The following is a 25,591-nucleotide window of genomic DNA, read 5'->3' on the forward strand; positions in this document are numbered from 1 at the left end:
GGGAGAGTGGGCAAGGTTTTCTGGCTAAATGAAAGGAGCACTAAAAAAAAGATATCAACAGGTGATAGAGAAAGAAAAAAAGTAGGTGGAATAATAACTGAAAGATTGGGACTCTTGAAAAGACAGTTATTAGTTGGGGTTAGGAGTACAGGTGAAGGTGTTAGCCACGAGAAGACAGATAGCTCTTTCTCTGGTTAAAGAGTGAGTAAGGAGATAAACCTGGAGAGGCACAAGGATCTGTGTTTGACAGACTCCTATTATGGGAAGTACGAGGTAAAGTCAAAGAATGGTGTCCTTGTATGAGAAGTTGTAATGGACTTGGCGGTGGTATTGTTTTGGGTGGTAACCATGATGAAATGTAAAACAGCAGAATAGTATCACCATGTAGCAATAAGGGTCTCCCCAAAAATGCATATTCCATAATTTTTATGTGTGTGTGTGTATATATATATGTTTATTGGTAACTAATCAAACAAATGTTTTCTTCCCATTGTAGCACAACTAAGGAAAGGCAAAAAATACAGACTCCAAGTTTTACTGAACCTGGTCAAGAATTTCTGTCCAAATCTCATTTTTATGAACAGCCAACTTTGGAAAAATCTTCAAGCAATTTATCAATTTCGGGACAGCCATTTTATAAGGTTCCTGCCACACAAAATAAAAAAAGGAGATACTCAATTACTACAGGCAAACCAATGAAAGTTTTTGTCCCACCTTTTAAAACTAAATCACATTTTCACAGAGATAATCAGTGTCTTGGCAGCAATAATGATTTGGAAGAAAACAAACAAAAACAAGAAAACATAGATGAACATGGCTCTGGTGGTAGTAAAAATAATATTAATGGCAGTAAAATTCATCAGCCCAACAAAGATAACTCCAATCAAGTAGCAACTATAATCTCCACAAAGTGTGAAGAAGAACCTTTCGGTATTTTGTGAAAATTTGTGTTGACATAATTTTGCCTTTCAGTTAGATATTTCTTATATTAAATAATGCTTTGAGGATTTCCCCCCTTTGTAATGATTAATAATTTCAAAACCTTTAATGCCTTAGATTTTTCCAAGTCCAGAGATTAGGTTTAAATAACTCTAATGTCTTTCAAAGGTAACTATTTGTGGACTTTCTTGTTCTAAAAAAATGTAATTAGCCCTAACTGGTTTGGCTCAGTGGATAGAGCATCAGCCTGTGGACTGAAAGGTCCCAGGTTCGATTCCGGTCAAGGGCATGTACCTTGGTTGCGGGCACATCCCCATAAGGGGGTGTGCAGGAGGCAGCTGATCGATGTTTCTCTCTCATTCATGTTTCTAACTCTCTATCCCTCTCCCTTCCTCTCTGTAAAAAAATAAATAAAATATATATTTTAAAAAAATGTAATTAGACATACACCTAGGATTGCTATTACTGGAATATATTTTTTCCTAGGCTACTTATTTTCTTCTAAATCTGAAATGAAAATAATAGACATATTTCTATTCTTTAGAAGTTGAAACTTTTTTCATGCCTGAAGATTTAAAATGAGAGCTAATTGATAATGTATAATTTTATAAAGCAAGGGTTGTGCTTTTTAAATTTAATACTCAAGTATTATTTTTTGCTACTTATTTCTTAATAGATTTCAATGCAAATCTTCAGAATGCCAGAGATATACAGGATATGCGTATTAAAAAGAAACATAGCCAACAAATTTTTCCACAGCCAGGAAGTCTGTATCTTGCAAAAACATCCACTGTGCCTAGAATCTCTCTGAAAGTAGCAGTAGAAGGCAAAGTTCCCTCTGCATGTTCCCATAAACAGGTATGCTTTTGTTGACAATGCTAATAGCTTTTATAGCAACTTGTAATTTTATTTTATTAACTGGTATCTCCAAATTGTCCTTTTTAAACAAAGAACCAATTGAGGCAGCAATGAATGGATGAATGAAATCATCATGTTCCTAATCCACCTACAGGGGCAGCCTTCTCCTCCTCTACTGCCTTAACCCTTTGCACTCGCTTTTTTCTCGAGCTGCTGCCGATGCTAACCATGTCGAGTCACACTCGACATTCGAGTGCAAAAGGTTAATCCTACAGAGTGATCTATACTTCAGAATTACTAGTAGTATTTCTCTTCCCCTTTCAAAATGTATTTTATTACTATAAGTGCTCTTGGCTAGGTGTATAGAGGAAAATAGTCTCATTGAATTTAAATTGTGAATAACTCGTAGTCCTGACTCACTAAGAGTTATTCACAGTTTTAAAAGAGGATTCTTATTAAGCTACTAGAGGCCCAGTGCATGAAATTCATGCAAGAGTGCCTTCCTTTCCCCAGCTGCTGGCACTGGCTTCCCTCCGGCCACCGACAGGCACTAAGAACCCGGGCTTCCCTCGCAGCCCTGGCTTCATCCAGAAGGATATCTGGTCTAATTAGCATATTATGCTTATATTATTATAGACTAGAGGCCCGGTGCATGAAAATTCATGCACTGGACGAGGGAGTCCCTCGGCCCAGCCCGCCCCCTCTCACAGTCCGGGAGCCCTCAGGGGCGGGAGGCAACCTGGCTATCAGGGGAAGGCGACACCCCATCACACCTCTGCTGCTGCCACTGCCGGCAGTGCAAACCTCGGCCCGCCCTGGTTACCTGAGCCTTGGGCAGCCCTGGGCAGCTGTGGGGCTGAGGGGACTGGGGGACTCCGGAGGCAGGCGCCCCAGTGGGGCTGAGGGGACTGGGCGCCGCCATCTTGTGACTGTGGGCACTGCCATCTTTGAGGGCATGGCAGTCAATTAGCATATTCCCTCCTTATTGGCTGTGGGTGCCACCATCTTTGTGACGGCGTGAGGGTCAATTAGCATATTCCCTCTTTATTAGATAGGATTACTATCTAGTTAGCATTTTAGGCACTGGAAAAGTGAAAATGATATTGGTAATATTAATAGGTAACATTTATTGAGCATTTTCTATGTGCTAGGCACTCTTCTAAGCTCTGTGCCTGCTGGTTATATCTTATTTAACCTTCACAAGCACCTAAAAGAAAGGCACCATTATTTTGTTCATTTTATGGATGAAAGAACTGAAGCACAGAGAAGGTTAAGTAACCGCCCCCAAAGTCACTTAACTAAGTAAGTAGAAGAGCCACAATTCCAAAGCAAGGAGTCTGACTCCAGAGTGAAGTCTGAATGAAGGAAAAGATACTCTGGGATCAGGCCTCTGGGGTGAAAGTGAGCACCTTGAAATAGGCCAGGCCTATGTAGAAATCTGACCTCCTGGGATCAGACTCCCTGAAATACACTTTTTACTATTCTCTCCCTTCTAAATTTTTTAACTTAAGAGATTTTGTAAAACCTTGTTACTTTTTCCCCCCACAATGACTTCCAGTGGCAGATATAGCAGGAGGCATATACACAGGGGAATGAAAAAGGAGCAACAGACTCTCGAATTGGGGGGTCGGGGGGTCATTTCCAGTACATCAGCATTTGAGCTTCTAGTAAATAAGATAAACGTTTTTATAGTGAATATTTTAATATTTAAATGAAAATTTTGAGTAAATTCAGTTTCAGTTTGTTACAATTGTTTCTATTCTGTGAAACATGCTTTTTTGTTTGATTTTGTTTTTCATTCATTATCAAATTTTTCTATTTCTTTTGGGCAGCTGTATATGTATGGCGTCTCTAAACATTGCCTAACAATTAACAGCAAAAATGCAGAGTCTTTTCAGTTTCACACTCAGGATTATTTTGGTAAGGAAGGCTCACGGGCTGGAAAAGGAACACAGCTGGCTGACGGTGGATGGCTTGTACCCTCCGATGATGGGAAGGCTGGAAAAGAAGAATTTTATAGGTACTCTGTGCAAAAAGAGGTGTTAACTTTTACATGTTCTGTAATCATTCTTCCTCACAAGCTCTTCTTTTTTCTCTTTCCTTATCTCTCTTGAACTTAAAAAGTTGGCTAGGAGTCAAATTTTTACATCAAATCATTTTTTTATTATTTTTTTTAATCCTCACCTGAGGATATTTTTCCATTGATTTTTAGAGAGAGTAGAAGAGAGAGGGAAAGACAGAGAGAAATATCAATGTGAGAGAAACACATCGATTGGTTGCCTCCTGCACATACCCTGACCAGTGCCGAGGCTGGGGAGGAGTGTGCAACCGAGGTACATGCCCTTGACCAGAATCGAACCCGGGACCCTTTGGTCTGCAGGCTGATGCTCTGTCCACTGAGCCAAACCAGCTAGAGTTACATCAAGTCATTTTAAACGCATTATGGTTCAATTGGCATTTTGCTGAAATCTTTTAAAAAGTGACTTATGGTTTGTCTTAGCATTTAATGAATTGGTTTTCTTAAATTGGGTCATTTTCCTTATACATTTACAAAATAAAGACTGATAAGAAAAATTAAATTTGAATTGGCTTTATCATAGACCTCCACACAAGTACACTTGTGTCATATTCTCTTTCACTGTGTATTTCAATAAATATGAAATAGATTGCTAAAAATTAAACATAAGTACTTAAATATCAGTAATGCCAAAAATTAGTAAACATTACTGCCCTAACACAACAATTTAGAAACTATATAACTTCTTATGATTCTAATGTTTATATAAACATAATTTAAACTTTTTGCTATCAGAGATGTATTACCTTAAGGCTTAAGCCACTGGAAAAAGATGAAAAACCTTTCTATAGTGCCTTTATTATTTAAAAAATATTTTTAATCCTCAGTCGAGGATATGTTTATTGATTTTAGAGAGAGGTGGAGGGGGAGAGAGAGAGAGAGAACCATCTGTGTGAGAGAGAACATTGATTTGTTGCCTTTTATATGTGTCTGGATGAAGGATTGAACCCGCAACCAAGGTATGTGCCCTGACTAGGAATCAAACTCACAGCTTTTGGTTCACAGAACAGTGCTCCAACCGATTGAGCCACACTGGCCAGAGCCCCTTGTTCTTTAATACCTCTATAAATCTTTCCAAAATTTGTGCTTTGGGGAAGTAATAAAACATTTTTCTTAAATTTTTGTTATGTATTTTGTTAGGTAATTAGAATATTTTGTTATTTTGTTACTGTTGTGTTATTTATTTATTAATTAAATTGATTGGTGTGACATTGGTCACCATAAACATAGAGGTTTCAGGTGTGGGTTTCTATGTTACAAGATGTGTATATTGCACCATGTGGCCACCACCCAGAGTCAAATCTTCTGTCACCATATACGAGGACTCCCTTTCCCCCGTACTCTCTTCCCTCTGGCAACCACCACACTGCTGTTTGTGTTCACAAGTTTCAGGTTCATGTCCCACATATCACATTCGTATAATGTTCTCAAGGTCCATCCATGTTGTTGCAAATGGCACTATTCCATCCTTTCTTATGGCTGAGTAGTATTCCATTGTGTAAATGTACCACATCCTCTTTATCCAGTCCTCTATCACAGGACAGTTTGGTTGTTTCCATGTCTTGGCCACTATGAATAATGCTGCAGTGATCATAGGGGTATATATATCTTTGTACATGATTTGGAGTTTTTTGGATATATACCCAGAAGAGGGATTGGTAGCTCTATTCTAAATATTTTGAGGAATCACCAAACTGCTTTCCATAGTGGTTGTACCAGTCTACATTCCCACCAGCAGTGAATGAGGGTTCCCCTTTTTTCCACAACCTCTCCAACACTTGTTATTGCTTGTCTTGTTAATAGCCACTCTAACAGGTGTGAGGTGGTATCTCATTGTAGTTTTGAGTTGCATTTCCCTAATGGCCAGTTAGGTTGAACATCTTTTCATATGTCTATTGGCTGTTCGTTTGTCTTCTTGGAAGAGGTGTATTTTCAGGTTCTCTGCCCAGTTTTTGATTGGGTTGTTTGTTTGTTTGATGTTGATTTTTCTGAGTTCTTTATGCATTTTGGAAATTAAACCTTTGTCAGAGCCACTGTTTGAAATACCATCTCCCATCTGGTTGGCTACCTCTTTGTTTTGTTGTCAGTTTCTTTTGCTGTGCAGAAGCTTTTTAGTTTGATATAGACTCGTTCATTTCTTTTTACCTTTATTTCCCTCACCTTTGGGATGAAGTTTATAAAATGTTCTCTCCTACCAAGGTCCTTAAGTTTGGTACCTATATTTTCTTCTATGTAACTTACAGTTTGGGGTCTTATATTTAGGTCTTTGATCCATTTTGAATTAATTTTTGTACATGGGGACAAACTAATCCAGTTTCATTCTTTTGCATGACTTTCCAGTTTTTCCAGCACCATTTATTTTCCAGCTTTGTTCTTTTTTCTCAGGATTGCTTTGGCTAGTTGGGTTCTTTTGTGGTTCCATACAAATCTGATGATTCCTCATTCTATTTCTTTTAAAAATGACGTTGGGATTTTGATGGGGATTGCATTAAATCTGTATATTACTTTGGGTAATATGGCCATTTTAACTATGTTGATTCTTCTAATCCATGAGCACGGAATATTTTTTCGTTTTGTTGTGTCTTTTTCAAACTCTTCCAATAATGCTTTGTAATTTTCCTAGGTATTTTATTCTTTTGGTTGCAATTGCAAAAGAGATTGTTTTGGTGTGTGTGTGTTTTTTTTTCATTTCTTTTTCTGATATTTTGTTAGTATACAGGAAGGCAATGGGTTTTTGCATATTGATTTTGTATCCTGCAACTTGATTGTTTATTGTTTCTAATAGCTTTTTGGTAGAGTCTTTAGGGTTTTCTATATACAGAATCATGTTGTTCACAAAAAGTGATAGTTTGACTTTTTCCTTCCCTATTTGGGTGCTTTTTATTTCTTTTTCTTACCTTATTGTTCTGGCTAGGACTTCCAGCACTGTGTTGAATAGGAGTGGTGAGAGTGGACCTCCTTGTCTTGTTCCTGAGGAAAAGCTTTCCATTTTTCACCATTGAATATGGTATTAGCTGAATATCATATATGACCTTTATTATGTTGAGGTACTTTCCCTTCTATTCCTATTTTATTGAGTGTTTTAATCATAAATGGATGTTACAGCTTATTAAACGCTTCTTCTGCATCTTTTCTCTTTTCTCCTTAAGATCATATGATTTTTATCCTTTTGTTAATGTGATGTATTACATTGATTGATTTGTTGAACCATTCCTTGTGTCCCTGGAATGAACCCCCCTTGATCATGATGTATTATTTTTTTGATGTACTGTTGTATTTAATTTGCTAGTATTTTGTTTAGGATTTTTGCATCTGTATTCATCAGAGATATTGGTCTATAGTTTTCTTTTTTTGTGAATTCTTTGCCAGGTTTTGGTATCAGGTTTTTATTGACCTCATAGAATGTGATAGGAAGTATTGGCTCTTCAATTTTTTGGGAGAGTTTGAGAAGGATAGGTTTTAAATCTTCTTTGAATGTTGGTAGAATTCACTGGGGAAGTCATCTGGTCTGGACTTTTATTTGTTGGGAAATTTCAGTTTCCTCACTACTGATCAGTTTATTTAGATTTTCCAATTCTTCATGATTTTGTCTAAGAATTGGAACTTAACCATTTCTTCTAGGTTATTGAATTTGGTGACAGTCTTTCGTAATATTCTAGTATGATCCTTTGTATATCTGTGATGTCTGTGGTGACTTCTCTCTCATTTCTGATTTTATTTATATGGGTCTTTTCTCTTTTCTCCTTAGTGAGTCTAGCCAGGGTTTGGTCCATTTTATTAATCTTTTCAAAGAACCAGCTCTTTGTTTTATTAATTTTTTGTATAATCTTTTTGTTACCTATTTCATTCAGTTTTGTTCTTATTTTTATTATTTACTTTCTGCTGACATTGGGTTGCTTTTGTTCTTCTTTTTCTAGTTATTTAAGATGTGATGTTAGGTTACTTGGGATTTCTCTTATTTCTTAAGATAGGCTTGGAATGATATAAACTTCCCTCTTAATATTGCTTTCGCTACATTCCAGAAGTTTTGGTATGTTGCATTGTCATTCTCATTTGTCTCTCTATATATTTTTATTTCATCTTTTACTTCTTTGATCCACTCATTTTTTAGTAGTATGTTGTTTAATCTCCATGTATTTGTGGGTTTATTTACTTACCTTTTGCAGTTGAATTCTAATTTCAAGGAATTGTGGTCAGAGAATATGCTTGGTATAATTTCAATCTTCTTGAATTTGTTGATGCTAGTTTTGTGACCCAACATATGGTCTATCCTTGAGAATGTTTCATGTTCACTAGAATGTATAAGGCTGATATTTCTTTATTGATTTTCTGTTTGGTTGATCTGTATAGAGCTGTCAATGGAGTATTAAGGTCCCCAGCTATGATTGTATTTTGGTCTGTTTCTTCCTTTAGTTCTGTGAGTAGTTGTTTTATATATTTCAGTGCTCCTTGGTTGGGTGCAGATATATTAAGAAGTGTTATGTTTTCTTGAGGTAGTATTCCCTTTTTCATTATAAAGTGTCCATCTTTGTATTTTATTATCTTTGTTATCTTGAACTCTATTTTGTCAGATATAAGTATGGCTATACGTGCTTTTCTAATGGTGTTATTTGCTTGGAGAATCGTTTTCCACTGTTTTACTTTGAATCTACCTTTGTCTTGGCAGCTTAGATGTGTGTCTTCTAGGCAGCATATGGTTGGGTTTTGTTTTTTATCCACTCTGCACTCTGTGTCTCTATTGGTGAATTCAGACCTTTTACATTTTGGATAATTATTTATGTTTGAGGATTTAATCTTTTGTTTTCTGGTAGCTTTATGCTTCCATTGGTTCTTTTCCTTTGTGTTTCTGTCGTTTTTCTTTGGTGGTATTCCATACTTCTTTCCTTTGTTTTCTCTTTTTAAGCTATGTGTCCTGATTTGGGGATTTTTATGTGTGGTTAGGTTTATAAAAAATGAAGTTGCACGTATACCATAGTTTTGTGTGTTTTTTCTTTTGAGTGCATCTGATCTTCATTTTCCTTTGCTAGTTCAGATTTCTCCCCTTTTATGTTTTTGTTGTCATAGATTATACCTGTTTATGCTGTAAGTTTTTTGGTGCTCTTACTCTTAGTGTTGTGACCTTATGTTCTTTGTTTCAGGTAGAAGAACTCCCTTGAGTATTTCTTGCAATGGATGTGTTTCTGGTGATAAAATCCCTCAGCTTCTGTATGTCTAGGAACGTCTTTATTTCTCCTTCATATTTCAAGGATAATTTTTCTGGATATATTATTCATAGCTGGTAATTTCTCTCTTTCAGATGTTTGAATATTTGGTTCCACTCTCCTCTGGCTGTAGAGTTTCTGCTGAGAAGTCAGATGAAATTCTGATGGGTTTTCTTTTGTAGGTCACTTCCTTTTCCCTGGTTGCTTTGAGAATGTTTTCTTTGTCATTGATTTTTGACAGTTTTATTACCAAGTGCCTTGAAGAGGACCTCTTTGGATTCATTGCTTTTTCAGGTGGAGTCAGATAATTATCATAGTGCTCTTTCATATTTATTTATGCTCATGTCTCTCTCTTAGCCTCTGTGTCATTTCTTGATTCCTATTTTCAATATCACTAATTCTTTCCTCCATCTGGTTAGCTCTGTTTCTATCCTCAGTAGTTTACTCTTAATTTCCTTAATTGCATGCTTCATTTACAGGATTGCTGATTGGTGTTTGTTTTTGTTTTTTTAATGTTTCAATTTCTTTAGTAATGTATTCATTTTGTTTGTTGACTTGTTTTCTGAGTGCATTGAATTGCCTGTTGAGTATTTTAAGAACTGCAATCTTGAAATCTCTGTCATTTACATCACATTTTTCCATATGTTCCAGCTTATTTTCTGGAGATTTTTCATTTTCTTTCTGATCATCCTTGTTACCATGGTGATTCATGCTATTTGCTATTCTCCTTTTTCTAGGCACGTAGCTTTCTCTGAAGAGGTCTTTCTACTATTTTCTAGTAGATGACACAGATTCACAAGATTTTTTTTACTCTGTGATCTCCCAGATTTAACCTCCAAGGCTTCCATGATGGCGACCCCTGATGTCCCATGGAGTCCCCTCCCAAGCACTCCACCTGAGGATCGGTCACAGAGGGAAACGGTGGTTCTACTGTAACACTGTTTATAGATAACTAGCGTTCCCATTGCAGGAAAAAATCCTGCAATAGGATTTCCTGCTGCACTCTACCCCGCCTCCGATCCTCCCTTCTCCCCCGGCCCCGCCTCCGCTCCTCCCTTGTCGCCCGCCCCGCCTTCTCCGCCAGCCCGCCTGCTTTTCCCTTCGCCCCCGGCCCTGACTTCGCTCCTCCCTTCTCCTTCCCCCCGGCTTGCTTGCTTCTTTGAAGCTTTACTCCCTTCTGCAGCTCTTGGCTTCTTTCGACGCTGTCTTGATATGCAAATTAGCCACCATCTTTGTTGGGGGTAATTTGCATGCTCGTCCTGATTGGTTGGTGGGCGTGGCTTGTTGGTGGGCGTGGCTTGTGTGTAGCGAAGGTGCGGTCAATTTGCATATTTGTCTATTATTAGATAGGATCTTGTTTTGTAGATAATATACTTCTAGACCTGACTCCAAGGGCAATGGGAGGTGAGTTTTGGGAGTTCAAGTGGCAGCAGGGCTCTGTGGTTCTGTTTCTTTGTCTGAAACACCACTGCCAGCCTGACAGTGGAGAGTTCCATGCTCTGTCAGTCCTGTCTGATTCAGACACTGTTAGCTCCCTTGCCTCTTGCCCTGCAACTTTCTGTTCCTCCCAGCCGAAGGAAGAGCCTGCTCCTGTCTGCAGGGCTGCGTCTGTGGGCCATCTGCGCTGTCCTCCCTTCTTGTCTTCCTGTTTATTCCTGGTTGCACACCTTTAGATGTTTCAATACATGGGTCTCTCAGGCATGCGTCTGTGTTGAGCAGGCATTTCTTTGTTGAATTATAGTTGGTTAACTTATTGAAATTTCAGGGGTAGAGGACAATGTGTGCTTACACTGCCATTCCTCTGTCATCCTAGTGTGGAGTTCTATGTTATGTTATTTTAAAACAGAAATGTTAATTACAACTTTACTTGTCTCCCATAACAAATAATCTATCAATTCTAGTTGGAAAAGTATGGTAAATAGTTGTATTATTTTGTTGTATAAAGTAGATTCTATTATGTAGAGGTTAAGAGTGATGATCCTCTCACCCTAGCGGGTTCCTCATTTGGTTGAAGCATCTTTCCACACACCAAAAGGTTGATTCCTGGTCAGGGCACATACCTGGGTTGCGGGTTCAGGCCCCTGGCAGGACATGTACGAGAGGCAAGCAATCAACCAATTGATGTTTCTCTCTCACATCGATCTTTCTCTCTCTCTGTCTCCCTCCCTCCCTCTCTCTGTCTCCCTCTCTCTATCCCTTTCTCTCTCTCTCTCTAACATCAATAAAAACATATCCTCGGGTGAGGATTTTAAAAAAAGGATGACCCTGTAATCAGGTGGACATGATCAGAATGTTTGAGTGTTGAAGCTCAAGTAGTTTTTTTGGATCATTCAGCAAATATTTATTGAGAACTTACTATGTGCCAGATACTATTCTGACTATTAGTAAAAAGAAAATCTTTGCCCTAAAAGTCTTACATTGCAGTGGCTTGTTCTGGAGTGGGGAAATAATTTTTTTTTAATTAAGTAAATTGTATAGTATATTAGACGGTGATAAATACTATGATAGTAAAGCTGGAAAGGTGGCTTAGGGAGGAATGGGGAAAGGTGCAGTTTTTTAAATCAAGTGTCAGGGCGGCTTCACTGCATCTGTGACATTTAATCAATGACCTAAAGGAGGTCGAGGAAGTGGGGACTACATCCCAGGCTCTAATAGGGGAGCATGGTTATTTGAGGAACAGGAGGAAGTTTAGGTAGCTGGAGTAGACTGGGTAGCAGGAGCAGGTAGAGAGGTAGGGCCTTATAGACCTTAGTAAGAATGTTGGCTTTTACTCTGAAGAATCATTTTCACTTATAATCTTCTATAATAAAAGTCTAATATGTAAATTGACCAAGCGGCAGAATGACCTGTGGAACGACTGGTCACTTTGATGTGCACTGACCACCAGGGGGCAGATGCTCAACGCAGGAGCTGCCTCCAGCCCGCAGGCCCCAGGCTGGCCAAGGCAGGTGCCAGCATGGCCCCCCCCCCCCCCAATCGCCCTGCCAGTCGCCCCACAGATCGGCTCTGATCGCCGGCCAGGCCTAGGGACCCTATCCATGCACGAATTTTGTGCACCAGGCCTCTAGTGTTTCATATTAGAATGTTTAAAGCAGAAGGTGACATGATCTGGCTTATTTTTGAAAGAACACTCTGGCTACTTGTTGGAATCAGACTGTAGGGAGGGGCAAGGGTAAAAGCAGAGAAACCACTTAGGAAGCTATTGCAGTAATCCAGGTGAAAAATAGTTGATTGGACCAAGGAGGTACAGTTGAGTTAGTGAAAAGCAGTAGTATCTTCAAAATATATTCAAGGATGGATGAAGAGAGTGAGGGTGGCTCCAAAAATTTTGGCAGCAGTTGGAAGGATAATTACCGTGTACAGAAAATGGAGAAGACCAAGGATGGAATGGAAATTGAGAGTTCATTTTGGGACATTTGAAGTTCAGGATATCAGTAGACATGTAGGTGGAGATGTTGAATAGGCATTTGGAGTTCATAGGTAAAGTGTAGGCCAAAGAAATCAATTTGAGAATTGTTAGGATATAGATGGAATTTAAAGCCATGAATAAGAGACTGGGAAAGAGCAATCTCAAGTTGGAAATAAATGCTAAAGAGTGTGGTGTGAGCCGAAACCGGTTTGGCTCAGTGGATAGAGCGTCGGTCTGCGGACTGAAGGGTCCCAGGTTCGATTCCAGTCAAGGGCATGTACTTTGGTTGCGGGCACATCCCCAGTAGGGGGAGTGCAGGAGGCAGCTGGTCGATGTTTCTCTCTCATCGATGTTTCTAACTCTTTATCCCTCTCCCTTCCTCTCTAAAAAAATCAATAAAATATATTAAAAAAAGAAAAAAAAGAAGAGTGTGGTGTGTTGCAAGCCAAGTGATGATGGTGCTTCAGGAAATAGAGAATGACCAGCTATGTCGGTGCTGTTAATAGGTAAAGAAAGATGGGAACTGAGATTGATGGCTGGGTTTAGCAACATGGAGGTCATCACTGATCTTAATAAAATAATTCAGTAATTTGGTAGGGCAAAAGCCTGATCAGGATGCAATAATAGGGCAGTGGAAGAAGAGGACTTGGAGAGAGAGACTGTAGTCGTTCTTTCAGTCATTGCCAAAAAGAGAAGTAGAGAAAAGGGCAGTAGCTAGAGAAGGAAGTAGGGGGTGTTAGTTTCATTGTGTTTATTTATTTGTTTTAAGGTAGAACAACTGTTTTTTATGCCACTGGAATAAAATTGATGATGCAGGAGAGAGAGAAGGCATTTTTTAGGTCAGTATCCTTGACTAGGCAAGAAAGGTTGGAAGCTTGTGTACAAAAGGCAGGAGAAGGCAAAGTGAAGGATACAGATGTTGGTGGGTTGGTATATGTAAGGGTGGAAGCTTATGGAAGTTCTCTCTTGATTATTTCTGCTCCCTTAGTACTAAGTGAGAATGGGTAAAGAAGAGGAGTTCGAGATTTGAGCAGAGAGGAGCACCAGGACTAGAGAAGGAAGTTCTTAAGTGATTTCTAAAAACAGTCTCTTTAATAAGAAAAATAATCTCAAATATAATTATTTTAAATTAAGGATTACATTTTCCAGTTGAAATAATTGTATTGACTAATATGTTTAGTGACTTTTTATAAGTATATTTTGATACATATCAAATGGTTTTCTAAAATTATATTGCTATTGATTATACATTAACTCATAAAAATTTGTTAAATGATCTTATAAAGTATAGATTTTTGCCAAGAATAGTCATGGTTACTGAATTTAATATTATCTTATGTGGAGTTTTTTTGTTGTTGTTGTTTGTTTTTTGCTATTTTATTCTACCTTCCTTTGTTCAGGGCTCTGTGTGACACCCCAGGTGTGGATCCAAAGCTTATTTCTAGAGGTTGGGTCTATAATCACTATAGATGGATTATATGGAAACTGGCAGCTATGGAATTTGCCTTTCCTAAGGAATTTGCTAATAGATGCCTAAATCCAGAAAGGGTACTTCTTCAACTAAAATACAGGCAAGTTTAAAGCATTACATTATGTAATCATATCTTGGGTACAGTTCAGACTTCTGTGCAGTCTGTGATTCATGTCATAGTGCAGGGGTGGGGAACCATTTTTCTGCCAAGGGCCATTTTGATATACCATCACTTGCAGGCCATACAAAATTATCAACTTAAAAATTAGCCTGCTATATTTTGGTCAAACATTGAATTAACTCACCCCTAATGCCTTGGCAGGGCCAGACCAAATGATTTCAAGGGCCTTATATGGCCTGCGGGCTGGACATTCCCTACTCATGTGGTAGAGGAACACAAGCCAGCTGACAATGACAGTTGCTATCCCATAAAATATGGTCAGTTGTATGGAGTAATTAGTTCTCTTGTCATCCCCCAGGCCCCACTTAAGAGAAATCACACCCCCCCTCCATAACTTCTTAGAATATGAATTACCAATTTGATCCACTTTTCGGGGATTGCTAATTAGTAAAGCATCTTTGCATTTGGGAGGTTTTAATATTTAATTCAAATTTTAATGGCATAAAACGTAATATATTGCTAGCTACCGAATTTTAAATTCTCTTTTGTCTCAGTATTTCTTCAATAAAGTTACTAAAGTTTTATTTTCAACTAGAGGCCCGGTGCACGGACCCGTGGGGTCTCTCAGGCTGGCCTGCGCCCTCCCTCTCGCAATCCAGGACCCCCCAGGGGATGTGGTAGTGCATGAAGCAGCAGGTGGCTCCTGCTCATCCCAGCCCCACTGTGCCTGCCGCTCAGTAGCGCTACCGGGAGGCGGGAGAGGCAAACGCTGCCGCAGCTGCGCTCGGCAACCGTGAGCCCAGCGTCTGGCGCCCATCACTGAGTGGCACTCCCGCTGTGAGAGCGCACTGACCACCAGGGGGCAGCTACTACGTTGAGCGTGTGCCCCCTGGTGGTCAGTGCACATCATAGCAACCAGTCAACTGGTCGTTTGGTTGCTTAGGCTTTTATATATGTATAGATTATTCACTGACTGTTTTTACATTGAAATTGTACTCACAATTCCTAAAATAACGCATTTTATTTTTAGATATGATATGGAAATTGATAGAAGTCGGAGATCCGCTATAAAAAAGATAATGGAAAGGGATGACACAGCTGCAAAAACACTTGTTCTCTGTGTTTCTGAAATACTTTCACCAAGCACAAGTCTAACTGAAACTTCTAACAGTAAAACTAGTGGTGTGGATACCAGCAAAGCAGCTATTGTGGAACTGACTGATGGATGGTATGCTGTGAAGGCCCAGCTGGACCCTCCCCTCTCAGCTCTTGTACAGAAAGGTAGACTGGCTGTCGGTCAGAAGATCATCACTCACGGAGCAGAACTGGTGGGCTCTCCTGATGCCTGTGCGCCTCTTGAAGCCCCAGAATCTCTTATGCTAAAGGTAAGTTAAATTAATGCACTTTCTTAATAAAAACCAGTCACTGATTCAGTTAAATTCTAAAAAGATTTTTACATTTGGAATGTTACATATACTTATACCTGTTAAGGCTATTCTGTTTCTTGAAAATATACTGATAATCTCAGTATAAAATGGCAGATTCCTCAGACATACTTCTCATAACGTATCCCCGTCATTAAGTGGCACGTGACTTTATAAGGCTCATGACCCCAAAAAACATTCACTGATACAACCCTGCCTGACCCCCTATTCATGTCCCACAAAGGCAACCACTGCAAATCCCTTTGGCTGTTCCTTTGCTTATATGCTGTGTTTTCTTCTCTCCTTCAGTTTAGACCTTTATTAGCTTCTTGCTGTGAAAGGGGGGTGAAATCTTTATTCAATGTTTACATCATAATGACTATGAAAAATATTTTTTGCAACTCAGAAATATACTATGATTACATTTCATTTCTTTTTTAAAATATATTTTTATTGATTTCAGAGAGGAAGAGAGAGGGTGGGGGAGAGAGAGAGAAAACATCAATGATGAGAGAGAATCATTGATTGACTGCCTCCTGCATGCCCTCACAGGGATCGAGCTCACAACCCGGACATGTGCTCTGACTGGGATTCAAACCGTGACCTAGTTCATAGGTCAATGCTCAGCCACTGAGCCACACAGGCCAGGTTACACTTACTTTCTTTACAACATACTGCTTTCCCTGGAGTTACTGACTATCTTGCTTTTTTGTTTTGTTTTTGTTTTTCTTAATTTTCTGTGTCCTTACTACCAATTCATTCCCACACAGGAGCTATGTAAAACTCATCTTAATGTGTTACAATACCTTTATTGGTTCCATTTATTTTTCTTGATGATTCTTGAACTTCTCCATATTCCTTCTTTATCCTTAAGTGGTTATTTTCTATACTAGAGGCCCAGTGCATGATTAAATCATGCACGTGTAGGGTCCCCTAGGCCTAACCTGCCATCCAGGCCATATCCACTGCCCCGCAAAGCCTAGCACACTCCGCGGACACTGCTAGCAGCCTGCTCCCCGCTTTTGATGGCAGGGGGTCCGCTGGTGCTGGAGCGGACACACAGCTCCCCGCTTTAGATTGCGGGGGAGCTGGCTGGCTGTCCACTGGTGCACCAGGCCTTTCGAAAGCCTCCGGGGCGACCGAGGCTTTCGAAAGGCCTGGTGCGGGAGCGGGCAGACAGCCAGCTCCCCCGCTTTGGCTTTCGATTGCGGGGGAGCTGGCTGGCTGTCCGCCGGTGCCCCAGGCCTTTCGAAAGCCTCCGGCATGGCAGAGGCTTTCAAAAGGCCTGGTGCCGGAGCAGACAGACAGCCAGCTCCCCCGCTTTTGATGGTCCGCAGCAGGATGTGGGCTCACTGCCCCAGAGGCCCCTTCTGTGCCTCAGCACAGCCATGGCGCAGACGCTGCGCTCGCGCCACTGCTGGTGACGCGAGCCCAGCGTCCCGCCGGCCCAATCGGCCACCCCGGCCACCCCAAGTCCCGCCCCCTGTGCCTCCCGCTGGCCCAATGGTGGGCATAGCGGAGTGATGATAATTTACATATTACCCTTTTATTATGTAGGATATGCTGCACAGGTATTATCCTAGACAGCATTTTCACCTCTTTCTGTGTCAGTAGCCCTGTTTTCTGGATTTTGTATCTTCCTCTGTTTATTCTTTAGTTCCAGAGCCTTTTTGATAAAGGGAGACTGCAGTTCTTTTGATCATATTGTAAGGTTGGCCAAATATAGAATTTGCAGTTGAAATAATTTCTTCAGAATTTTGAAGACATTTTCTCTATTACCTTCTTGCTTCTAGTATAGCTTCTACTATGTCCAGTGCTATTCTTATTCCCAGTCCTTCACTATGGGATCTGTTTCTAAGACATTTTCAACATCATTTGTCTCCAGTATTCTGAAATTTCATAATAATGTACTTTGGTATCAGCCATACTTTGTAATTATTGTCCTGGGTACACAGTGGCAATCAGTCTATAAACATATGTCCTTCATTGAGTTCTGAGAAATTTTCTTGAAGTAGTTCTTCTTTTAAAATATGTTGTTGTTGATTTTAGAGAGAGAGGAAGAGAGAGGGAGAGAAAGATTGAAACATCAATGAGAAATATCAATCCGCTTCCTCCTGCATACCCCCTCCAGGGGATCGAGTCCACATTCCGGGCATGTACCCTGACCAGGAATGGAACTGGTACCCTCTTGGCCCTGACACACTTGCTCGATGCAGGATTGCCACCAACCCTGTTTGTAAAATACACAGTATCTGTGAAGTGTAATAAATCATAGTGCAATGAGACAAGATATGCCTGTAGTCATATTTACATAACATTAAGACTCCATGGCAGTATGAACAATTTTGGGGGGAAAACCCACAAAACAGTTTTATTGAAGTATAATTCACACACCATGCAATTTACCCACTGAAAGTGACAATTCTGTGATTTAACTCTAATCATAGAGTTGTGCAACCATCACCACAATCAGTTTTTGAGCATTTTCATCACCAGCCCACTCATCAGTTGGCAGTGCCCATCCTCCTCAGCTGTCAACACCCACAGGTCTTCCTCAACCCAAAAAGAAAAAAAAAGCCTCCCTTAACTCTGCTGTGCATTCTCTGGACATTGTGCAATAGGTTTCCCTCTTTCCATGACTAAATCTCTCTCTTTAAAAAAGTTTTTTTTAACTTTACAATTATAGTTGACATTCAGTGTTATGTTATTGTTAGGTGTACAGAACAGTGGTCAGACAATCATAAACTTCACCAAGTGTTCCTCCCAATATTTCTAGTACCCACCTGGCACCATACATAGTTATTACATTATTATTGACTGTATTCCCTATGCTGTATTTTATACCACCATAACTATTTAGTAACTACCAATTTGTACCTCTTAATCCCTTCCTTTTTTTCATCCAACTTCCCTCCCCTCTGGTGACCATCAATTTGTTCTCTGTTTCTATGAGTCTGTTTTCTGAACAATTTTTTAAGATACCATATTTTGAAAGTATTTTTACTTTCATACAATTTTTTCATTTATTCACTTTCTTATTTACTTTCATGACACTTTAAAAAGTACTAGAGGCGCCCTAACCGGTTTGGCTCAGTGGATAAGAGCGTCAGCCTGCGGACTCAAGGGTCCCAGGTTCGATTCCGGCCAAGGGCGTGTACCTTGGTTGCGGGCGCATCCCCAGTAGGGGGTGTGCAGGAGGCGGCTGATCGATGTTTCTCTCTCATCGATGTTTCTGGCTCTCTATCTATCTCCCTTCCTCTCTGTAAAAAATCAATAAAATATATTTTTAAAAAAAGTACTAGAGGCCTGGTGCACAGATTCGTGCACATTTAAAGAAATTTAATTAGAAGAAATATTTTAGAGCCCAGAGAGGGACCATGGGAGATTGGCTCCAGGGCATGTCCAGCCCGTCTCTCCCAGTCCCCATTGGGGCCAATCGGGGCCAGCCAGCCAGCCGGGGAGGGACCACAGGAGGGCTCCAGGGTGTGTCCGGCTCATCTCTCCCAGTCCCCATAGGAGCCAATTGGCCGGGGAGGGACCGAAGGAGGGCTCCAGACGGGTCCGGCCCATCTTGTCCAGTCTCAATCGGGGCCAGTTGGGGCTGGCCAGCTAGGGAGGGACCACAGGTGGTTGGCCAGCCAGGGAGGGACTGCGGGAGGGCTCCAGGGCGTGTCCAGCCTGTCGCACCCAGTCCCGATCAGGGCTGATCAGGGCCAGGGAGGGATTGTGGGAGGGATCCAGGGTATGTCCAGCCTGTCTCGCCCAGTCCCGATCAGCTGGACCCTAGCAGCAAGCTAACCTACCCGTTGGAGCGTCTGTCCCCTGGTGGTCAGTGCACCTCATAGCAACTGGTCAAACGGTCGAACGAACAGTTGGACACTTAGCATATTAGGCTTTTATTATATAGGATAATATTTTTAAAGCAATCCTAAAAGAATGAAAATATTATGAAACCTGAAATGGAATGGAATATTATTTACTTAACTTAAAAATCTATATATTCCTTAATTTGTCCAGATTTCTGCAAACAGTACCCGGCCTGCTTGCTGGTATGCCAAGCTTGGATTCTCTCCAGACCCTAGACCTTTTCCTCTCCCCTTGTCATCACTTTTCAGTGATGGAGGAAATGTTGGCTGTGTTGATGTAGTTATTCAAAGAGCATACCCTATGCAGGTATGACATATTCTTGAAACTTACTCTATATTAATCTTTTGAGACAGTTAATTTGAATGATTCCTCCTTACTGTGTATTTCTGTTTTATGTATTATTACAGTGGATGGAGAAGACGTCGTCTGGATTATACATATTTCGCAATGAAAGAGAAGAGGAAAAGGAAGCAGCAAAATATGCAGAGGCTCAACAAAGGAAACTAGAAGTCTTATTCACTAAAATTCAAGCAGAATTTGAAGAGCATGAAGGTAAAGTGAGTTGTATATTACAAGTTTATTTATATGAAAAGTGTTTTTAGAATTTTTGGAGGCTTCTAATTTAAATTTTATAATTAGGTGAATTGTCTTTATTTTAAGTAATAGTTTCTTTTTAATTCTGAATCAGTTTTTTTCTGTTTTAAAAAAATATTGTTACATAGATGTATAGATAAGCATTGAACTGACCCCAAATTATTACATTTTTATTCAACACACCGAGCTTTTAGATACTTGTAATTGTCATTAGACAATAATGCATGACATATCCATAGCACTATTCATAAGTCTTAAACTCCCTCTTAAGCTTCAGTACTAAAGCATTTATAGTCCCTTTTTTGGCATTAGAGGAAAAAATAGCAGCAAGGGAAAGAACTATCAAATTATTTTTTCCTAGATAAATCCTGTATGGTATCACTTATATGTGAAGTATAAAAAAGGCAAACTCATAAAAAAAAAAGAGAGTATAATGGTTACCAGGAGATGGGTGGGGCAATAATACTGATGGTGTTTAAGGTACAAACTTGCAATAAGGAGTAAATAAACCAGAGATCTAGTGCACAGTATCTAAACTGATAAAAGCGTAATATGGTAATTAGCCCGGACGTCCTTTCGGACGACCTTCTGGTCAAAGCCGGGGCTGTGAGGGAAGCCCGGGTCCTGGTGCCAGAGGGAAGCCGGGGACGGAAGGCCTACTCTTGCACGAATTTTGTGCATCAGGCCTCTAATAGTGAATATAAAGAACAATATTTTACAACAGTTATCCAGTGTGATAAATATTCGTACAAAGGCTATCATATTACAGTGTGTGTGTCCAAGTAACATGTTGTATACCTTAAATTACCACAGTGTTACATGTCAAATACATTCAATATAAAAAAAGAAAAAAACTCAAAAAATTATTTTCCCCTAAGCCATTGTCATTCTCTTTTTCCAGTGTCCTTATGTTTACTACTAGAGGCCCGGTGCACGAAATTCATGCACAGGGGGGAGAGGTTGTCCCTCAGCCCAGCCTGCACCCTCACCAATCTGGGACCCCTTGAGGGATGTCTGCCCGTTTAGGCCCAATCCCAGTGGGATCGCTGCCCGCTGGTGGTCAGTGCACTCTCACAGCCAACCTCCTGCACCTCCTCTTCCGCCTCCCCCCACTCCCAACTGCTCGCCTGCTTGCCTGCCTGATTGCCCCTAACTGCTTCTGCCTGCCAGCCTGATCACCCCCTAACCCCTCCCCTGCCAGCCTGATCAGTGCCTAACTGTTCCCCTGCAGGCCTGGTCGCCCTTAACTGTCCTCCCTTGCCAGCCTGATTGCCCCCAACTGCCCTCCCCTGCAGGCCTGGTCACCCCCAACTGCCCTCCCCTGCTGGCCCGGTCACACCTAACTTCCCTCCCTTGCCGGCCTGGTCGCCCCTAACTGCCCTCCCCTGCTAGCCCGATTGCCCCTAACTGCCCTTCCCTGCCGGCCTGGTCACTGTCAACAGCCCTCCCCTGCCAGCCTGGTCACCCCTAACTGTCCTCCCCTACAGGCCTGGTTGCCCCCAACTTCCCTCCCCTGCAAGCCTGGTCACCCCCAACTGCCCTCCCCTACAGGCTTGGTCGCCCCCAACTGCCCTTCCCTGCTGGCCTAGTCACCCCCAACTGCTCTCCCCTGCAGGCCTGGTTCCCCTCAACTGCCCTCCCCTTCAGGCCTGGTACCCCCCAACTGCTCTCCCTTGCAGGCCTGGTCCCTAAAAACTGCCCTCCCCTGCCAGCCATCTTGTGGTGGCCATCTTGTGTCCACATGGGGGCGGGCATCTTTGTGTTGGAGTGATGGTCAATTTGGATATTACCTCTTTATTAGATAGGATATAACTTTTGCATTTCTTGTTATTGTAGTTGTTGGGCTTTACATTATTATACTTGGAGCTAGAACTTATTTTCCCTGTGGCATCAATTTTAATTGTAAAAATCATAGTGTTTTTTGCTTACAAGACATGAAATTTACTTTTTTACTATCTTTTTTATTGCTGTAACTTTATGTACTGCTTTTCTTCATGATTTTCTATATTATTTAACGTCATATTATATATAAATCTCAAAAAAAAGTAGACTCAAAATTTGATGTGCTTAACATTACTAGCTCATGCTATTTTCGTGATTAAGTAAATCATGAAATTATTTATAATTTACAAATTACTCTAATCAAGTAAACTCTGATAATTTTTTACACCATGAATACAGTAGCTTCACATTTTCCTAGAAAACTTTTAGCAGATAAATGGTTTCTTATTTTTTAATCTCTCTTCTATGTGTGTTTTTTGCTTGGTTGCCTTGTTTTCAGCACTGTTAAGTTTGTGGTTCAGCTAATTAGTGATACTTTTTTTTCTAGAAAATGTAACAAAACAATGTACACCATCACGTGCACTAACCAGACAACAAGTCTGTGCTCTGCAGGATGGTGCGGAGCTCTATGAAGCAGTAAAGACTGTGCCAGACCCCAGTTACCTTGAGGTGAGAGAGGAAGAGGGCATAACAGTAAGCTTTAAGGTGAAAGGTGTGGGCACTCTGGCCATCATGGGAAGCAGGGTGTTGAAATGCTGTTTCTCAAAGGGGACATGTGCATATTCGGGGTTTGCAGTGAGGAGCCAAACCACAGTGGTATATTTTCGATTCTGTATCAAATAGAAGATAGGAGTGTTAAGTAATATTATATATTAAATTAGAGGCCCAGTGCACAACATTCGTGCACTATGGGGGGTCCGCAGTCTGGGACCCCTTGGGGGATGTCCACCTGCTGGCTTAGGCCCAATCCTCCAGACATCCCTCTCGCAGCCTGGGGCTCCTTACTGCCCACCTGCAGCAGAGGCAGGAGCGGTTCCCACCACCGCAGCTGCACTCGCCAGCTGTGAACCCAGCTTCTGGCTGAGTGGCGCTCCCCCTGTGGGAGTTCGCTGACCGCCACAGGGCAGCGCCTGTGTTGAGCATCTGCCCCCTGATGGTCAGTGCGCGTCATAGCGACCGGTTGTTCCACTGTTCGGTCAATTTGCATATTAGCCTTTTATAGGATAAATGTGGCTTAAAATGCAGGCAAAACTTGTTTACTTTTAAGATGAAACAGATATCTTAGTTTCCATGTTCTCAGCTCTTCTCAGATCCTTCCCAGAGTGTTTTATAATTCGCTATTTCAAGGGTACTTAAATGGACAAGTGCAGAAGTACTGAACTGTGTTAGAAATATCATAGGCTTTAGAATCATGGCTCTGCCATTTATTAGCCAAGCAAATTAGGCATAAAATAGCTATAAAATGGTCGTAAAATAATTTGTTTTAGGATCAAACTAGGTAATATATGTAAAAGTGTTTTGTTATTAAAGTTTCTTATAAATGTTAGTTGCTGTTAGAACATCATTTCATATATTAAGATAACTCCTAAATTTTTAGACACCATGTATCTAATTAATACAAGGATTAGTTTGCTAGATAGGAAGGAGGTGAGAAATTTTAGGAAAACTATTTTTGTTTATTGATTAATCTCATTTATTTTTTGACAATAAATCTTGTATGTAGCTTTAAGTTTCTGAAACAACGGGACTACAAAATAAACAATACTCCATTAGGAGAGTAAGCAGTGCTACTCTGAGTAGAATTCCCAAAGGGTACTCAAATTCTCCCGGTAAAAAGTGAGTTCAGTTTGAAAGCCTGTGAGTGTACTTGCTGCAAGTCATTAAATTAAGGCTTTATTTTGCTTTCCTGAAACATTTTTTGTGTCTATCACTTATATTATTATATATGTTGAAGCTTGTGCTTTCTCTGAGTTATCATGAAGATAGTTTTAATTTCATCCACAAATTTTAATGAAATATTTATTAGGCTGGTATCATTTTATAGAATTTATTTATAAGGAGGAAGTAATGAGCAGAATATGAGTTGGAAGACTAAGTTCTGGACCTAGTCCTCATCTTTGTAACTGGACAAGTATTGTGTCTCTTAGGCTTCCTTTCTACCTTCTATCAGGGGGATGCCTGAGAGGAGCTTATCTATAAGGTTCTGATTTTATGATTCTGAGGTTTCACTCAGATCAACTGATCACTATAATTCTTAGAGGGAAAAATAGGCATCAATTTATAAAATACCCTGTCAAAAGGATTTGTTTTCTGTGACAATGCTAATGTTGTGGGACTTTGGAAATCACAGATTTATTTTTAATTCATGTTTTAAACATTGTCTTCATTTTTAGCCCTTTGCAGGGTACAGAGAGTTCAAGTGTCCCTTCCCCATGTAGATCAGATTAACATTTATAAGGCAGTGGTAGTCTAGTGCGTTATGTGTTGAATTCCATTTCCTGTTTTATTTTATTTTATTTTTTGTTCTTTTATTCATTCTTGTTACACTGGGTGAGATTCCCAAGAAGTACAGCAGTTCGGTGAAGTGATTGAAGAAAAGTGTGGAGGCAGCAAGAAGTGCTTGTAGCACGTGTCTGTTTTGTTGTGCTTTGTTTTTTAATTGACTTTGAGAGAGAGACATTGATTTGTCGTTCCACCTATTTATGCATTTGTTGGTTTATTCTTGTATGTGCCCTGACCAGAGATTGATCCTGCAACCTTGGCACATTGTGGCCATACTGTAACCAACTGAGCTGGCCAGGGCTAGGACATGTCTGTTTTAAGTTGTACTACTGTTCCAGGGAGTTCACGAAATTATACTATGGGGGCTAAGAACGAAGGTTCTTGAGCTAACCCTGCCTGTGTGCCTCTGCAGTTATTTATTCTCTGCACCTCAGTTTCATCATCTACAACATGGAAACATAACAGTATCTACCTCATAGGGTTATTATACAGATTAAATAAATTAAAACGCTTATCACACATAGATCCATTTCTCAAATAGAGTGAGCCTTTACATGTTAGCCATTTATAATGTCACCCATATTGATAGATATGATTATTAGAGTACATTTATAAAGAGGGGAAATTTGTAACAAAGATTAGTAAACAGTTTAAGACACCAGAACACATTGGTTATGTGATGAGTATATTAATCTCAATTTTTATATTGTCACACTCTTAAAGTGAACTCAACTGTTGTATTTTACCCCCATTTAAAGGGATTCATTCACAATAGATGAGATGTTTTGTTTGCTTTTTATTCCAACCTTATCTGCCTTCATATATTAAATAATCACAGGGTTATATTAGTGATGAGCAGTTAAGAGCCTTGAATAATCACAGACAGATGTTGAATGATAAGAAGCAAGCACAGATCCAGTTGGAATTCCGGAAGGCTGTGGAATCTGCTGAAAAAGGGGAGCAAATGTTATCAAGGGACGTTACAACTGTATGGAAGCTGCGTATCATAAGCTATGAGAAAAAAGAAAAAGATTCTGGTCAGTATGTAAATTACTTGTTTTATTAGTTTTAAGTTAAAATATTATGTTAATAAAGTGATTTCAAGTGCTAGATAAAGTGTAAAGTTAGTGCATAGTGGAGCAAAATTGTCTATCGATGCCCACAAAATGATAATGGAATCCTTAGATATTAGTTGTTATCAGTATCCTTTTTTTTTTTTTTTTTTTTTTTTTTTTTAGGCAGAAAATTTTATTTTGAATTTAGTATAAAATTTTAACAAAGTTACATATGCCCCAAAGCTTTTCTGTGTTTCGCTACTTGACAGTGATCTCTAAGGGAACCAATGG

The 25,591-nt window shown here is 40.1% G+C and overlaps 1 protein-coding gene across 1 annotated transcript in view; it reads left to right on the forward strand.

Annotated features, from left to right (window-relative positions):
* The window catches only part of BRCA2 (BRCA2 DNA repair associated), a 75,680-nt gene that overhangs the window by 33,398 nt on the left and 16,691 nt on the right, over nt 1-25,591 (forward strand). Inside the window, exons 14-22 of the mRNA XM_008158157.3 lie at nt 497-930; nt 1,616-1,797; nt 3,630-3,817; nt 13,885-14,055; nt 15,107-15,461; nt 19,518-19,673; nt 19,775-19,919; nt 22,291-22,412; nt 25,084-25,282. Coding sequence (XP_008156379.2) covers nt 497-930; nt 1,616-1,797; nt 3,630-3,817; nt 13,885-14,055; nt 15,107-15,461; nt 19,518-19,673; nt 19,775-19,919; nt 22,291-22,412; nt 25,084-25,282 — 1,952 coding nt within the window. The remainder of the gene's footprint in view (nt 1-496; nt 931-1,615; nt 1,798-3,629; nt 3,818-13,884; nt 14,056-15,106; nt 15,462-19,517; nt 19,674-19,774; nt 19,920-22,290; nt 22,413-25,083; nt 25,283-25,591) is intronic.

The sequence above is a fragment of the Eptesicus fuscus genome, chromosome 7 (assembly GCF_027574615.1).
Source record: "Eptesicus fuscus isolate TK198812 chromosome 7, DD_ASM_mEF_20220401, whole genome shotgun sequence".
NCBI classification, from domain to species: Eukaryota; Metazoa; Chordata; class Mammalia; order Chiroptera; family Vespertilionidae; genus Eptesicus; species Eptesicus fuscus.